At 36.5% G+C, this 18,264-nt stretch overlaps 1 protein-coding gene across 1 annotated transcript in view; it reads right to left on the bottom strand.

The window, feature by feature from the left end:
- Positions 1 to 18,264, bottom strand: part of UGGT2 (UDP-glucose glycoprotein glucosyltransferase 2) — a 287,143-nt gene that overhangs the window by 4,010 nt on the left and 264,869 nt on the right. Inside the window, exons 37-38 of the mRNA XM_004463565.5 lie at positions 6,744 to 6,860; positions 1,451 to 1,577 (exon numbers count right to left, since the gene is read on the bottom strand). Coding sequence (XP_004463622.2) covers positions 1,451 to 1,577; positions 6,744 to 6,860 — 244 coding nt within the window. The remainder of the gene's footprint in view (positions 1 to 1,450; positions 1,578 to 6,743; positions 6,861 to 18,264) is intronic.

Genomic DNA, 18,264 nt, shown 5'->3' with positions numbered 1-18,264 from the left:
CCCCTAGACCACACTTACTTGACTCAATATAAGTCAAGTATTAGACTCTGGAGGAATCGAAATGGGGAGATCTGCTTCAAGGTTTTTTTTTTTCCTCCAAGAGCTAAGCAAAAGCTTAGGTTCTGAAGACTAGTATGAGTAGTAAGTCTGAGGACAGATGAAAGACTTTCATTTTTAAATTTACAGTTGTCTATATGTTTGAATGTTTTGTTTTTATCAAGTGCATACATTCCTATTGATTAAAAAAATGTCCTTTCTTTCAAGCTGATATCATTTTCACATGGCTAAGGTGTAATATTTTTATATTAATGTGTAATATAAAAATATTTATCTTTGTATTTCTAAATAACTGTTTTTTGGGGGAAAACTTGGAAAACTAAAATAATCTTATTTACTATTAATATTTTACCATATATTCTAATATTTTCTATATGTTTATTTATATAATTAGAGTTTGATAAGCCTTTTAATTTCCACAAAAATTTCACTTAAAATTCTATTGGCTGTATAAGAATTATACCATATAAATATTTTATAAAATCCTGATTTTTCTTTTATTTAACATAAGTTCTCTACCAAAATCCTACTAAAATGGCAGAACATATCACAAAAATAATAACACTCCCACTGTGGAATAGAACAGAACCTCTAAAAATAATCATGGAACAAACTTAACTTTGGAGTAGAAGGAGAAGAGAAGGATAGAGGTAGTATACTGATGCTTCCTAGTGGGAGGTAAGTAGATATTTCAGGTAATCAGTTAATTATTAAAAAAAGGTTTAAGTAAATGATTTAAAGTTTCAAAGTTAAACAAAAGATGAATTTAGGAGAACAATATAGCCAGCCTAATACTGGAGAGAAGTGAGACAACACATACTTGTTGAAAGTTTATGCAGGGAGATGAAATGCCAAGGTAACCACAGTATTTTTATAAAATCTAAGAATGGAAGTAAATCTAATGAGAAGTTTTATCTCTAAGTCACTCTCTAGCCCATGATCAAGGCTACTAGAAAGAGAAACATGGAGGGAGGCCTGTATACATAGGAGATTAATTTAGTAGATAAGAAGTAATATTTTTAGTTAGCTATATAAAGCTTTTATTCATCTTCAGGGATTGCTTAGATTTTCCCATTTGGGAAATTCAGTGTAATCTGAAAAGCAAGCATTTCTTCTATTTTTACTTTTCACCTCTGTTTTGTATCAAATGAATGTTTTACTACCCATCTATACAGTGAAATGAAGCTATATCCATGGAGAATTACACTTTATCCATGTTTTAAATTTGTGAGTTTACTTCACGTAAAAATGAAATTCTTAATGATGTAACAGATTTTCTTAAAAGAAATTCTGACCTAATTTGATAACTTCAATAAAAAATGAGTCTGTAATCTATTCCAATCTCAGTTAATACAACATATCATTTACATACCACTGCAGGATGATGACTTACTTTCATTTTTCTTCTTATATTCAAGATGCTCTAATAGTTGTCGTATCTCAGTATCATATTCCACCCATTCTGGGACAATTCTGGCAGCAGCTTTTAGTTTAGGTTCTTTTGTTTTGGGATTATTGCACTAAAAGAAAATTTTGTTATAATGTAAAAACATTCTCCAGGAAACCTGAAGGAAATACTTGGTAACATTTCTGTATAGCTAGAATGAACAAAATACATTTTATAAAGAGTTGAAACCTATTAAATAATTGACAGTGATATTAGTTTAATAGAGACAGGATCAAGTGAAATGACAAATCACAACTTAAATTAGCAATAACTGCTTAACACATTCTATGAGAAACTAAAATTCTAAAAAATAAAAAAAAATGCTATTAAAAGACATTCTGATATTTCATAAGAAATTTGGTAAATAATTCTTTAAAATGTTTCAATAAAATATCTAATTACTTTACCACTTATATACTTCATGTTTTCCACAGACAGAATAACTTGTCATACCACAGAAACAAATGTCTTCAGTCATTCCCTCTCATACTCCTGTTATAAATAGCAATTGTGCTAATAATTAAAAATTCGTTAACTGAAACTCATCAAATTACTGATAATTTTGAAATTTAGAGTAGCCTGCTTTATAGGTATAGTGGGAAAAAAAACAATGAAAATGCACCTAAGTTCTCAAGGTTTCAACTCCACTTTTATTTGCAGTGACTTAAATAAGTTTCTTTACTTTGTGGGTAGGATAGGATGGGGCAGAGGTGGGAGAAGGAATGGAGCTCAGTTTCTTTACCTGCAAAGGAAGAAATTAAAATAAAATAACCTCTAAGTTTCTACCAATCTATGATCAGTTTAAACTACTTGGTCAGCAACTGGTCCAATACGTACAGGGTCTTTTTGCAATAAAACTAGTTATGACTTGACCCAAGTGTTTAAACAGTTGGGGCTGTTACTTGTGATCACACATCACTGTAATAGAAAGAGGGCTTTTTCAAGGATGAAGATACAGGTCTTAACCCAGGGTAACTTACAGTTTGCTTTAAAAAAAAAAAAAAAGGTAAACCTGGCAACTATAGAATACTCTATGTGCATTTATAATAGCTAATTTATATATTGTAGTGTCAACATTTTAAAATTAAATGTTTTATTTTCACATGTGGTAGGGAGTCTTGTCATTAAGGTGTATGTAATTCTAGAATCCAGCTGATTTTTTCCTAACTAGACTGACTTGTGTAAGTCCTCATTCCAACACATTAACTAACCCTCTAGCTGATAATGCAGACACTATTGGGTCCTTATTTATAAGGACTCAAGAATATACAAGTTATTCACACCAGCATCATCTGTTACTAATAATCTGAACTAGTTATTGCAGCTTTTCATTGTTTTGTGGTTGGTCTCCTAACTAGGTTGAGTTTTTCTCCTCTACCAAGAGGAAACAATAATGAAGTTCTTTTCCTTGTGGAGTTTGTATTATAATAACCCTTAGAATAAACCTGCTGTGGCACACAGCTCCAACTTATCAAACTTCTGCCAATAAAGATGTAGGGTTAGGAGTTATATCTGGTATACCCTGGGAAAATCACTTTTATAGAGATGGTCTTTAAAGTGGATTTAAAATTTATCCTTCTAATGAAGTTTATAGGACAATTATGTATGTTGACTAAATTTACAAATAACCTTGTTTATCCATTTTTTGGGAAATGCAACTACATAAAGATTAAAGGGAAAAAATATATGTAATAGTCAATAAGGAAAGCAACCTTCTTTCTGATTCTGGATGTATTTGAAGATAAAACTAATAGGATTTGCCGACAGATGTGAGTTGTGAGAAAGAGGTATGGTGTCTTTGGTTTGAGTAGTATGAAGAATGGAGTTTCCATAACTGAGATAGGAACAACTATGGCAAGAGAATAAACTTTACAAACTTACAAAGGCATCCCATTTAGTATTTACAAAGCATTAATACAGAAAGTGTCTTGAAGCACACTTGTTTGTGACATTTTCTCATGGTTGCCACAACTGCTTTCCCCTGATGCTTTATGGAAGCACTATTAGTCACAAGCCATGGGCCTGTTGTCTTAATCATTTTCTCACCAAATATTTTCAGTTCATTCTATGGTAGATTTTTTTTCTGCAGTAATATATTTCTGAATTAAATGGGGAAACAGAATTTTCTTAGGAGAAACTAACTTCACAATATTTTCTATAAAAGTGAAGATAATGGAACCATTTTCTCTTTTTAAATTGTGTCAGAAACAATTAAAATAAAAATGTTACCTTTGTTTTTTGGAGCTAATCATTTCATGTGTGTGTGTTATAATCCTTATTTGTGGTTCTTAAATGGAATGAACATGCCTCCAGAAGACATCTGGCAAAGTTTGGAGACATTGTTGATTCTGGCAAAGTTTGGAGACATTGTTGATTCTCAAGATTGGGGTGATGGGTGCTACTAGCATCTAGTTAGTAAAAGGCCAGGGATGCGGCTAAATATCCTACAATGCATAGGGCAGACTCCACAGCAAAATATTATCTGGCACCAAATACCCATAGTGCCAAGGTTGAGAAACCTTGATCAAAAGAGATATTTGAGATAGTGTCATGACATTCATAAATACTTTCCTTTCATCTTCACCTTTTATACTGTTCATTAATCATGCTCTTTTCCTCTTTAGACAATTTCCTTGAAGTTTTCTGCATTCCGGTACTTTTTCCCTAGGAAGCTGGCTAAGAATAGCATGTTCTCTCATTTTTATTTAAAGTGTTTCTGTGGGAGAGAGAATTATGCTATCCAACAAAATTCATATCACTCCCCCTTTTACTACATAGAGCTATTGTTAGGAAGCAGCTGTCCATCCAGGGGTAACATTCCTTAGCTTCTCCTATATCTCCTTGGGGCCATGAGACTCATTCCCACCCAGCAGAGGCCAAGGCTTTCAGGAGTCAGTATGCATTCTCCACAATCCTTTCCTCCAGATCACTACAAACCACATAGGTAATTCTAAATTTTCTAGGATCCACATATAAAAATTTAAAATGAACAGGTAAAATAAATTTTAATACTACATTTTATTTAAGCCATATATCCAAAATGTTATCATTCAAAATGTAATTAATATATACTTATTAATATTTTAAATTCTTTAAATTATACTTAAAAAAAAATTTTATTTATTTATTTCTCTCCCCTCCCCACCCCCACCCCGGTTGTCCATTCTCTGTGTCTATTCGCTGCATCTTCTTTGTCCGCTTCCGTTGTTGTGAGCGGCACGGGAATCTGTGTTTCTTTTTGTTGCATCATCTTGTTGTGTCAGCTCTCCCTGTGTGCGGCACCATTCCTGGGCAGGCTGCACCTTCTTTCGCGCTGGGTGGCTCTCCTTACGGGAGGCACTACTTGCGCGTGCGGCTCCCCTACACGGGGGACACCCCTGCGTGGCAGGGCACTCCTTGCACGTGGGGCTCCCCTACATGGGGGACACCCCTGCGTGGCAGGGCACTCCTTGCGCGCATGGGCACTGCGCATGGGCCAGCTCCACAGGGGTCAAGGAGGCCCGGGGTTTGAACCGGATGCCCTAACCACTGGGCCAAGTCCGCTGCCTATACTAAGTCTTTAAAATCCAGTGTGTATTCTATACCTTACGGCATATCTCAATTCAGACTAGCATATATGGTGAGTGTCCATATATTGGACAGAGCGGCTGCAGATGAGTACAGATGATGGCAGGGCCACTGGGGAAGGAGAAGCCACAAGATGGAAGGAGGCTTGTCGCTAATTCACAAGTACAGAGAAGCTGCTAACTAATGGGAACACCCATCTAGGTCTGTTACCAGGTGAACTGAAACTTAGGGGTTTGTTATAGTAGCTAAAGTTAACCTAACTATTCAAGATCCCAAAGAGACAGACCTAAGTCACCACCTTATAAGTCACAACCTTATATGTTACAACATAACCTTAACAAGATCTTATGAGTTATGTTCAGTAATGTTCTTGATCTTTTTCTAAAATTCCTGTGCTGTTCTCCTAACAATTCCATCTTATTTGTTTCTATGACATTTGTTTCTTATACAGTTGTATTCTACCATGTTGACATGCTACTTGTATTTCTATACATTCCTAACATTTCTACAAACATGTCCCTATATTTTCTTGTCTTGTTTTATTTTGTTCAAAAATGTATGAACACTAACATTCTGATGGTTTATTCTTTAGTGACCTTTTTCTTTCCTTCGAGGTACTGGGGTCAGGGAATGAACCCAGGATCTCTTATGTGGGAAGCCAGTGCTCAACCACTGAGCCACACTGGTTCCCGAGTTGGTTGTTTAACTTGTTTGCTCTTGTTTAGGAAGCCCCAGGGACTGAACCTGAGACCTCCCATGTGGAAAGCAGGCACTCAATTGCTTGACCCACATCTGCTCCCCTCCACCTTTTTTTCAATTGTTCACTGGTTCATTTCTCCAAATGAGCCATAGACTATTTACAAATAAGCAGATCTCCAATGACATATATTAGAATGGCACTCCTATCTGTTTGAAATCTAAAAGAAAAAAAAAATTCATTGTCACAGTTGATCTGTGAGTTTTAAACAAACTTTCTGATGTAATGACAGATTCATTTTAGTTTGTCCTCACAAACATGTAAATACCAACATTGTCAAAGAACACTTAATATTTAGGAAAACAGTCAGGAATGTAAAATTAAGGATGGGGGAGTTTTCAAAAAGAAATCTTTGGAGATCAGTTTACTGCAAATAAAACATTTCAGTCAAGATTTTGTAAATAATTATTTGATACTTAAATTAGTATATAAACAATATGGTCATAAAAAGTACTGCAGTATCTTTAGCAATTAAAGACAATAAAGAAAAAATAAAGACAATAAAGCTTTGGAATAAACATCCTAAACAGCTGGACAATAAACAAACTAATCTGAATTTATAATTTTATGTTTAGAAGAGTTAAATTGGGTAGCATACACTGCCTAGAATAAAAATCTAAGTAAAATAATTTCTCAAATATATGCAAGGATGCAAGCTAAACATATATCAGATAATGTAAATAAACACAGAATTATCTTGTTGCCTTTTTATTTGAGAAAAAAATCTGTCAGGAGAGCTAAACTGATGACACATTAAAATGATAGTTAATTCACAACCATTTTCAGTTCAGCTGATGGTCTTTCTTTCAAAACCAGCAGGAAAAGTGATGTTTGCCAATCTATTTGTAAAACAAAATATTTCTATTAGAAAATTTCAACATTTGTTTATATACAAATTAAAACAAGCACACTCACCAGATCAATTGTTTTGGCTCTTTGTTTAGATTCATCATCACACCAGGTTTCACACCAGAGCCAGTCTTGAGGAAGAGACTTAATAGCAACTTGGTAAATCATATTATTGGGAAGATCCTACAGAAAAAAATGATTTAAATTTATAGGTTCTAGAAATGAGAATGAAGGAAGTTGAAGTAAAATGTCATTTAGATTATAAACAGTGAATAAAAATAATGCACATGTGAGATTTATCTTTTTAACCTTTAAATATTTAATTTGACACTATCGTCCTGTGTCGAGAATGAACTCATGTACTGGGACAAAGCTAACAGCTCTCCTAGACATGACACTTTAGCATCAAGGATGAGGTTGTGAGCCCCAGAAACCCACCACTCCATATTCCCCAAAATGGATAGCCTCACTGGCATTATCTGCTTTGAAACATGAAGATTAATGACATACTTTGCCTGACATTGTTTTATGTCAATCTGTCTGTCAGGACACAACATCCAAGTTAATTTCTGCATTCTGTATATTCAGGGCTTTCTAATAGAAGCAAAGGTTACTGGCATGTGGGCTAAAGGTTGCTTGAAGAGTAAACAAATTCTAGCTAAGTTAGAGAATTCTGGAGATATTTAGAGATATCTTCCCTAGAGACATTAATTTAATACATTCCAGGGGTTACAGAGACCATTCTTTAATCTGCTGGAGAAGATTTCTTCTCCATTAATCGGCAGTGTTAGTTATACCCACTATAATGTGTTACCATCAAATCTATCAATTTCCACGTATTTACAAAAAACCTTATTAAACATTCTACATACATTCAGCCTTGGCAACCCCTATCTTCTAGTAATCTATACTCCAGATTTTAACTCCATGCGTTTACTCATTGTATTTAGTTCATATTAGTGAGACTATACAGAATTTGTCCTTTTGTGTCTGGCTTCACTCAACATAATGTCCTTAAGGTTAATCCATTTTGTCATATGCATCCTGACTTCATTTCTTCTTACAGCTGCATAGTATTCCATTGTATGTATTTACCACATTTTGTTTAATCCATTCATCAGTTGATGGACACTTGGGTTGTTTCCATCTTTTGGCAATTGTGAGTAATGCCACTACAAACACTGGTGTGCAAATGTCAGTTTTTGTCCCTGTTTTCAGTTCTTCTGAATATATTCCTAGTAGTGGGATTGCTGGATCATACGGCCAATGTATATTTAGCTTCCTGAGGAACTGCCAAACTGTCTTCGACAGAGGTTACACCATTTTATATTCCCACCAACAGTGAAGGAATGTTCCTGTTTCTCCACATCCTCTCCAGCACTTCTAGTTTTCTTTCTTTCTTTTTTTAAAAATAATAATAGCCATTTTCTAAGATGTGAAATGCTATCATTGTAGTTTTGATTTGCATTTGCCTAAAAATCAGTGATACTGAACAGCTTTTTTTGTGCTTTTGGTCATTTGTTATTTGTATTCCCTCTTTGGAAAAATGTCTAAGTCTTTTGTCCATTTTTTAATTGTTGCTTTTTATTTTTGAATTGTATGATCTCTTTAAAAAACATGGAAATCAAACCTTTATCTGATATGTGATTTCTAAATATTTTCTCCCATTGAGTAGGCTTGCCTTTTTACCTTCATTTATTTATTTATTTATTTTTAAATTAAAAACTATACTTCAAATTCACAAAAATAAAAGAAGAGTAAAAGGCAGCTCAAATTATGGAAGCAATACTCCTAAAAAATTGTTTTTCAGGCACTTTTATCTCACCTAATGCTAACTCATTTGTTCCTCTAGTATTCAGAAAGATTGATGAACACAGATTAGTTAAATGACATAGTCAAGGTCTCCTTATGAAAGAAAACAAAACAAAGGGAGAAAAAAATGGTTAATCATATTTTTATCTCAAAAAATCAAACCCCATATTTTTTTTTACTTTTAGAATAAATACAGAACCAACTCTGCTTTTGCTACAAAAACATTACAATGTTGTTAACCATATAAATTACATTTGTTATGTTTTTCCCAGGTATCAGCACATTCTTAACACCCTGTAGTAGAACATTCCTGCATTTATATTATTCACCACAATCCTCATCTACTGATTTCATTGTAATACATTCCCAATATTATCTTCCAGCTGTCCTCCAACTAACATTAATCTTCCTAGACTGCTCATTTCAGCCACAGTCATATCCATAAATCAAATTACATTTATTATAATGTATTAACTTGAAGTCCAAACATGACCATATATTTACATTTCACCTTATTATACATTCTACATACACCCAGCATCTTGTCCACCTTCTCATCCCACATTCTGTCTCTCACCAATTCACACATCACAGTCCAATTCTGTAAGTCTACTCATTGTATTTAGGTCATATCAGTGAGTACACATTATTTGTCCTTTTGTGTCTGGCTTATTTCACTCAATATCCTCAAGGTTCCTCCACGTTGTCATGTGCTTCTCTGATTCATTTCTTCTTACAGCTGAATAATATTCCATGTATGAATATACCACATCTTGTTTATCCTTTCATTGGATGATGTATACTTAGCATCTTTTAGCAATTGTGAATAATGTTGCTATGAACATTGGTGTGCAAGTATCTGTTTGCACCCTTGCTTTCAGAAGAATATATTTTTAGTAGTGGGATTGCTGGATCATATGGTAGTTCAATATTTAGCTTTCTGAGGAATCATCAGATCATCTTCCATGGAGGTTGCACCATTTTACAGTCCCATGAACAGTAAACATCTTCCCTAGCACTTAAAATTCTGTTTTTTTATATAATAAATTTTATTTTTAAAGAGGTTTTAGATTACAGAAAAGTTACATCGAAAGTATGAGAGATTTCCATGTATCCCCCACCCTCTCCAACATCATCCCTTATTTTTCAAAATGCAGCAGTACAATTTATTATGATGTATCTGTAAAAATGCACATTAAAAATGCACTTATTAAATGCATTTATTATTTATTAATATTATTTTAAAATGCACTTATTAAAAAATGCACATTAAAAAATTACTTGTGGTAAGGACTAATTACCTACAATAATAATCTAAAAAATAAAGCCATCTTTTTGACATTTATCAGTACTTCATTCATCTAACAAATACTGGGGAAGCAGACGTGGCTCAACTGATAGAGTGTCCGCCTACCATATGGAGTGTCCAGGGTTTGATACCCAGGGCGTCCTGACCCATGTGGTAAGCTGGCCCATGTGCAGTGCTGCCCCATGCAAGGAGTGCCCTGCCATGTAGGGGTACCCCCACGTAGGGGTGCCCCACGTGCAAGGTGTGCGCCCTGCAAGGAGAGCCGCCCTGCATGAAAAAAGCACAGCCCGCCCAGGAGTGGCACTGCACACATGGAGAGCTGATGCACCAAGATGACACAACAACAAAAAAGAGACAGTTTCCTGATGCCACCTGACAATGTAGGTAGAAGCAGAAGAACACACAGTGAATGGACAAGAGAGCAGACAACGGCGGGAGTGGGGTAAGGGGCGAGAAATAAATAAAAATAAACCTTAAACAATAAAAAATAAAATACTGGAGGCAACCAGCATTGTTATAACTTCTTTAAAGCCAAATATTTAAGCACAAATCAGAATTAAACCCTTAAACTCTGTCCTTTGCCATGTCTTTTATCTATGGGATCTGATCCCTTGGTGGGTGGGGATTCAACACTAATGACGTGGCCCAATCAAAGCCCTAATCATAACTTAATCATGCCCAGGTACAGACCAGATTACAAACATAATCCAATATTTAGTTTTGGAATTCATAACCATATCAAACTGTTACACTCTATCCTCTGAGTTCCAAAAAGACATTACAATATTGAAAAAACCTTAAATCAGTAACAATGCAAGTACTAAATCATCTCACAATCAATTTAAAGAAATACAGTTTGTCTTGGGGCAAAGTCCTGTCTGCCATAGACCTCTGAAACTTAAAAAACAATTTATCTGCTTCCAATACACAAATGGACAGACAAAGGATAAACATTCTCATTACAATAAGGAGAAATTGGGAGGGAAACATAAGTCACTGTTTCTCTACAGTTTAGTAGACCTGCAGGGAATCCTCTGTTAGATTCCAAAGTCTGAGAGTCATTCTTAAGAAGATGGTTTCTTCTCCTTGGGGCTATATGGGAACCCCCCTTACCACATGCTTGTCCAATGGCCTTTTCTTGGTTCCACCGTCATCAAGCATCTGGGTGTGAACTAAGCTCCAGACGTCTCCCTCCAAGAGTGTTGGGGTGATTGCCACACCTTACCCAATCTTTGGGTTACAGTCTTAACCCCCCAGTACAGTAACGTAAAGACAACATTCCCCCTAACCTTTGGCATACAGGCTCAACCCTCTCAGAGCAATAAGTTGACCACTAGTCTTCCCTAACCTTTGGGGGGTAAGTCCACCCCTTTCAGACCTGTGGGGTGCTAACCTTAACTGCCCTAATCCTTGGGGAATGTGCTCCATGCTCTCTGTACCCTGGGGGAACAAAACTCTCCCAGAACATTGGATAGGAACATCCACCCTCTTCAACTGCTGGGCAAACTCACCTTCTCTGTACACATGGGTAGGTTCCTCTCTTGGCCCAAGGTGATGTCCTAATTCCAGATCTCAGCTGCCATGGTTTTCCTCTTAAAGCCTTTTCTCCTTCAATCTCTCCTTTCCATGTCCTTTTTATTCCAGCTGACAGTGGTTTTGTTCATACAGCTCTCTCAAACACCTTGTTGATTTAGCATACAGGAAACAAGGGACCAAGCCATCAGACAGAAAGACTCTCCACAAGTCTTTCCTAGATAACTGTATCTTCAATCTTGATTTACCAGTTCCAAGTTTAGTTAAGTCCTCCAATGGGGCACTTTCATCTGGGAGCTTGATCTCCAGAGGCTTGGAATTTCCAGAATCAGTTTCTGTTTTCTTTGTGGCCGACAGTTCCATCCTCAGCATTATCTCTCTCATCTAGCATTTTTCTATAAGCTGCAAACAGAAGCCAAGCTGCATTCTCTGGGTTTACTTTGGGAATTTCTTCAGTTAAATGCCCAGGCTAGCCATTTTCAAATTGTGCCTTCCATAAAATACCAGGAGTTAATTTTACTAAATTTTTGGCCACTTTGAAACATGGATCGCCTTTCCTTCAGTTTCCAATAATAGTGTCATCATTTACTTCTAAGTCATCATAAAAATTTCTTTTTAGCATCCACATTGCTATCAACAGTCTCTTCAAAGCACTGTAGGTCTTCTCGTCCAAGCATCTCACAATTCCTCCAAAAAATACCCGTTACCCATTTATAAAACCATTTCAGCATTTTGGTAATTGCAAAAGCACTTCCCCACTCCTCAGTACCAAATTCTGTATTAGTCAGCCAAAGGGGTGCTGATGCAAAATACCAGAAATTGGTTGGTTTTTATAAAGGGTATTTATTTGGGGTAGGAGTTTACAGATACCAAGCCATAAAGCATAAGTTACTTCCCTCACAAAATTCTATTTGGAGCAAGATGGCTGCTGATGTCTGCCAGGGTTCAGGTTTCCTGGGTTCTTCTGTTACTGGGGCTTGCTTTACTCTGGCTTCAAGGTTCCTTTCTTCCTAGGGCAGGCTTCTTTTTCCTTTGAGTGCTGACTTCCCAGGATTCCAGCTTAAGTCTTCAGCATCAAACTCCAACATTAGAAACCCTGAACTCTGTCCTTTGCCATGCCTTTTATCTGTGAATTCCTGCCCACCAAGGAGTGGGGAGTCAATATCCTAATGATATGGCCCAATTAAAGCCCTAATCATAACTCAGTCAGGCCCAGGTACAGATCAGATTACAAACATAATCAAATGCCTATTTTTGGCATATCAAACTGCTATACCCATTTACAATAAAGCCATTCCAGCATTTCAGGAATTGCAAAAGCACTTCCCCACTCCTCAGTACCAAATTCTGTATTAATCAGCCAAAGGCACATTGATGCAAAATGCCAGCAATCTGCTGGCCATTATAAAGAGTATTTCCAGTAGGAGCTTACAGATACCAGGCCATAAAGCATAAGTTACTTCCCTCACCAAAGTCTTATTTTCACATGTTGGAGCAAGGTGGCTGCCAATGTCTGCGAGGGGTCAGACTTCCTGGGTTTCTCTCTTCCAGGGTCTTGCTTTTCTCTGGGTTGAGGGTTCCTCTCTTCCCAGGGCTTGCTTCTTCCTGGGCTCAGGGTTCCTTTCTTCCTGGGGCTTGCTTCTCTTTCCGCTGTGTGCTTACTTTCCGGGGCTCCAGCTTAAGGCTTCACCATCAAACTCCAATATCAAAACCCCTCAAACTCTGTCCTTTGCCAGGTCTTTTATCTGTGAGTCCCTACCCCTTGATGGGTGGGGACTCAGCACCCTAATGATGTGACCCAATCAAAGCCCTAATCATAACTTAATCACACTCAGGTATAGACCAGATTGTAAACTTAATCCAATATCTAGTTTTGGAATTCATAACCATATCAAACTGCTATACCCTGTTCCTCCAGAATAAATGTCCCTATGTCTAAAACTTTAAATGATAATTAAAAAAAGATTCAAATAATTCACGCTATGCATTTTCCTTCATTGGAATTTGATAAAAACAGAGCCATCTGGTGTTGGAGCACCATCTTTCTTCTCGGTTACAGTCTCTACAGTCCCAGAAGCAGACACAATAACCATTGTTTCATTTGTTGAATTTGTCTTCTGTTTCTCAGCAATAGCAGCCCCAACAGCAACAATCTCATCACTTTCAAAGTCATAGCTGGGAATTGACTTTGGTGAGAAATCCATTACTTCTGCTGATGATTCACTCTTTTAAACCCTCTGTGCCACTTTCTAGTGCTTCTGGAGTGTTCTTGCCCAAGAAAGGTCTTCTTTGGCTATTTCAGGGTTCATTGGATAGATGTGAAGAGCTACCTGAAAACTTTGAATTGCTTCATCCATTTTGTCCTTTGGTTCTCTGTTTTTCTATTTTTCTATTGTCTGTCTTCTTATTCTTTAGTTTAGCCTTCTTAGTTATCTTCATTTATAAACTCTTCCAAATCTCTCACCCTTGTTTCTTTCCTTTCAGGTTACAGCACCCTCTTTAGTATCTCTTGCAAATCTGGTCTTTTGGTAACATATTCTATCAGGTTTTGTTTGTCTGTGAAGACTTTGAACTCACCCTCATTTTTGAAGGACAGTTTTGCCAGATAAATTCTCAGCTGGCAGTTTTTCTCTTAAATACATTAAATATATCATACCACTTTCTTCTCTCCTCCAGTGTTTCTGATGAGAGGTAGGCACTTAATCTATTTAGTTTCCCTTGTATGTGATGCTTTGCTTTTCTCTTGCTGCCTTCAGAATCCTTTCTCTCTCATAAATGTCATTCTGAATAGTAGGTGTCTTGGGGTACGTCTATTCGCATTTCTTCTGTTTGTGATGTGTTGTCCTTCTTGGATACTGGTATTTTTGTCCTTCATAAGGGTTGGAAGTTCTCAGTCATTATTTGCTCATATATTCTTTCTGTCCCTTTTTCATTCTCTTCTCCTTCTGGGACACCAATAATGTGAATGTTTGTGTTTTGCATCGTCATTCAATTCCTGGAGACTCCATTCCATTTTTTCCATTCAATTCTCTTTCTGTTTTGTCTTTTACAGTTCGATGTTATATCTTCGAAATCACTAATTTTGTCTTCAAGCAATTCAAATCTGTTCTTATGTACCTCTACTGTATTTTTAATCTTATCCATTGTGTCTTTCATTCCCATAAGGTCTTTTACTTTTCTTTGCAGGCTTTCAAATTGTTCTTTATGCTTTCCCAGTGTCTTCTTAATATCCTTTATTTCTTTAGTCATATTTTCTTTAAATTCTTTGAAGTGATTTAGGAGAGTTGTGTGATTACCACTGATTAATTGTACTAAATTTGTATCTCTTTAGAATATTTGGTTTGTTCTTTTGGCTTGACCATCTCTTCCAGTTTCCTAGTATGGTTTGTAATTTTTTGCTGATGTCTAGGCACCTGAATATGTTGATACATTTAGTCTAATGGCTAATTTTTCTCTTTTGCCTATTGTTTTATTTTTCTCCTACAGCTCTTCTTTCCCATTTGGTTCAACTTATTCTCAGTCTTTAAGACTGCCCAGCTAAAGTTTTAAAAATCGGGCCAGGGACTCAGTAATGGGGCGCAGATTTTCTCCCAGGGGTTGGATACAGAAAGTGTGAGCAGTTTTTGTCCACACAGTTTCCAGACTGGCCAGCCAAAAGTGCTAGTCAGTGCACCTTTCCACAGAGGTGCTTCAGTCTTGGCTTTCTTGTGTTCCAGTGCTGAATCTCCACATTGGAGATTCAAAACAGGCTCTGCTGACTAAAGTCACTGAAGAAGACCACCCTTGACCTCCCCTCCCTTTTCCCTCGAAACAGCTGACAGGGAGGATATAAGATGTCTGTTCCCTGTCAGTTGACTAAAGTGAGACAGGGGATTTACCTCAGCTTAGGATCTTGAGGGTGGGGGAAGGGAGCCTTTCCTGGCTGCTGCAGGGGCTTGGTAACTCAAGTTTGTCTTTTCAGCTTTTTTTGTCTCTCTGTCCCTTGCTCTTCTGGGAGTTATGTAGCACTCTCCTAGTCTGATGACTCCCAAAGCAGGTCCCTTGGACAGCTTTTGGTTTTCTCTCCATTGTTTTTTGTGAGAGTATTCAGCTCTGCCTGTCATTCAGACTCCATCTTCCCACAATCCTCTTCTGTTATTTTAATGACCAGTCTGTATGGTGTGAGATGTTATCTCATAGTTTTCACCTGCAATTCCCGAATAGTTAGCAATGTTAAATATTTTTTAATGTTTCTTTTGGTCATTTGTATTTCCACTTCAGAAAAATATCTGTTCAATTCTTTTGCCCATATGGGGTTACTTGTCATTTTGATGTTAGGTTATGTAATCTCTTTTTATAACGTGGCGCTTAATCCCTTATCAGATATATGGTTTCCAACGATTTTTTCCAAATGAGTAGGCTGCCTTTTTTACTTTCTTGACTAAGTCTTTGAAGATCAAAAGTGTTTAATTTTGAGGCAGTCCCATTTATCTATTTTTGTTGTTGTTGCTTGTGTGTTGGGTGTAATGTCCAGAAACCACCACCAAGCACAAGATCTTGAAGCTGTTTCCCTACATTTTCTTCTAAGAGTTTTTTCGTTCTTTATCCACTTTGAATTAATTTTTGTATAAGGTGTGAAATAAGGGTCCTCCTTCTTTCTTTTAGATATGAATATCCCAATACTATTTGTTCAATAGGCTATTCTGATCCAGCTGAGAGGGTCTGACAGTCAAAAATCACTTAACCATTAATGTGAGGGTGTATTTCCAAATTCTTGATTTGATTATATTGGTCAAGCTGCCTATCTTTATGCCAGTACCATGCTGTTTTTACCACTGTAGCTAGATAATATACTTTAAAGTCTGGAAGTGAGAGTCTTCCAACTTTGTTGTTCTTTTTAAAATATTTTTGGCTATTTGAGGGCCCTTATACTTCCAAATAAATTTAATAATTGGGTTTTCCAATTCTACAAATAGGAATAATATTCGAATTTTTGTTGGGATTGTGCTTAATTTGTAGATCAGATTGGGTAGAACTGACATTTTAATGATATTTAGTCTTCCAACCCATGAACTCAGTATATCCTTCCATTTACTTAGATCATCATTGGTTTCTTTTAGCAATGTTTTATAGTTTTCTGAATACATGTCCTTTATGTCCATTTATTTCTGCTCTAATTAAATTTATTCCTAAACATGGATTATTTTAGGCACTACTGTAAATGAAATTTTTTTCTGACTTCCTCCTCAAAGTGCTTATTAGTAGTGTATAGAAACACTATTGATTTCTGTTAATTAATCTTGTATCCAGCCACATCACTGAAACAGTCTATAAGTTCTAATAGTTTTGTGGTGGATTTTTTTGGAATTTTCTCAGTATAGGATATCATATCATCAGCAAATAAATTAAGTTTTACATCTTCCTTCCCTATTTGGGTGCCTTTTGTCTTTTTCTTATCTAATTGTTCTACATAGAACTAGCACAATATTGAATAACTGTGGGAAGAGTGGACATCCTTGTTTTGTTTCCATTCTTTGTGGGAAAGTTTTCAGTTTTTCACCATTAAGCACAATGCTAGCTGCAGGTTTCTTATATACATTTTATCATATTGAGAAAGTTCCCTTCTATCTTTTGGAGTTTTTTTTTTTTTTTCAAAAAAGGATGTATTTTGTCAAAAGCCCTTTCTGCATCAATTGAAATGATCATGTGATTTTTCTTTTTCAATTTATTAATGTGGTGCATTACACTGATTTTCTTATGTTGAACTACCCTTGCATACATGGTATAAAGCCCATTTGATCTTTTTTTTTTTTTAAAGATTTATTGAGTTATTTATTTCTCTCCCCTTCCCCCCCACCCCCGCCAGTTGTCTGTTCTCTGAGTCTATCTGCTGTGTCTTCTTCTTTGTCTGCTTCTGTTGTCGGCGGCACAGGAATCTGTGTTTCTTTTTGTTGCGTCATCTTGTTGTGTCAGCTCTCCGTGTGTGCAGCACCATTCCTGGGCAGGCTGCACTTTCTTTCCCTCTGGGCAGCTCTCCTTACGGGGCTCACTCCTTGCGCGTGGGGCTCCCCTATGTGGGGGACACCCCTGCGTGGCGCAGCACTCCTTGCGCGCATCAGCACTGCGCATGGGCCAGCTCCACACGGGTCAAGGAGGCCCGGGGTTTGAACCGCGGACCTCCCATGTGGTAGACGGATGCCCTAACCACTGGGCCAAGTCTGTTTCCCCATAATATCTTTATCTGGCTTTGGTATTAGGGTTATGTTAACTTCACAGAATGAGTTTGGTAGTATTCATTCCTGTTCAATTTTTTTGGAAGAGTTTGAGCAAGGCTGGTTTTAAATCTTTGAGTGATTGGTAGAATTCACTCTGTGAAGCCATATGGTCCTGGGATTTTCATTGTTGGGAGGTTCTGATGACTGTTTCAATCTTTTTACTTGTGATTGTTTTGTCAAGGTCTTCTATTTCTTCAAAGGTCAATGTAGATTGCGCTTGTGTGTCTAGGAATTTGTCCATTTCATCAATGTTGTCCTACAATTATTCATAGTATTCATATTGTTGACCTACAATTATTCATAGTATTCTCTTATGATCATTTTTATTTCTTTGGGATCCATAATAATGTCCCTGTTCTCATTTCTGATTATATATTTATTTGCCTCTTCTCTCTTTTTCTTTGTTAGTCCAGCTAAGGTTTTGTCAATTTTGTTGATCTCCTCAAAGAACCAACTTTAGGTTTTATTGATCTTCTCTATTGTTTTTGTTGTTGCTCTCATTTTCATTTGTCTTAATATACTGATTTCTCTTGTGGTTTCTTCTTTGATCCACTTTAACCTCCTTAAGACTGTCTTTTTCCAGTCCTCTGCCTACTACTCATTTCTAGCTCCATTCCATTATGATCAGAAAAAGTAGTTTGTATAATTTCAATCACTTTAAATTTACTGAGACCTGTTT

The sequence above is a fragment of the Dasypus novemcinctus genome, chromosome 15 (assembly GCF_030445035.2).
Source record: "Dasypus novemcinctus isolate mDasNov1 chromosome 15, mDasNov1.1.hap2, whole genome shotgun sequence".
In the NCBI taxonomy this organism is placed as follows: Eukaryota; Metazoa; Chordata; class Mammalia; order Cingulata; family Dasypodidae; genus Dasypus; species Dasypus novemcinctus.
This window is presented reverse-complemented; position numbering and strand designations above follow the sequence as displayed.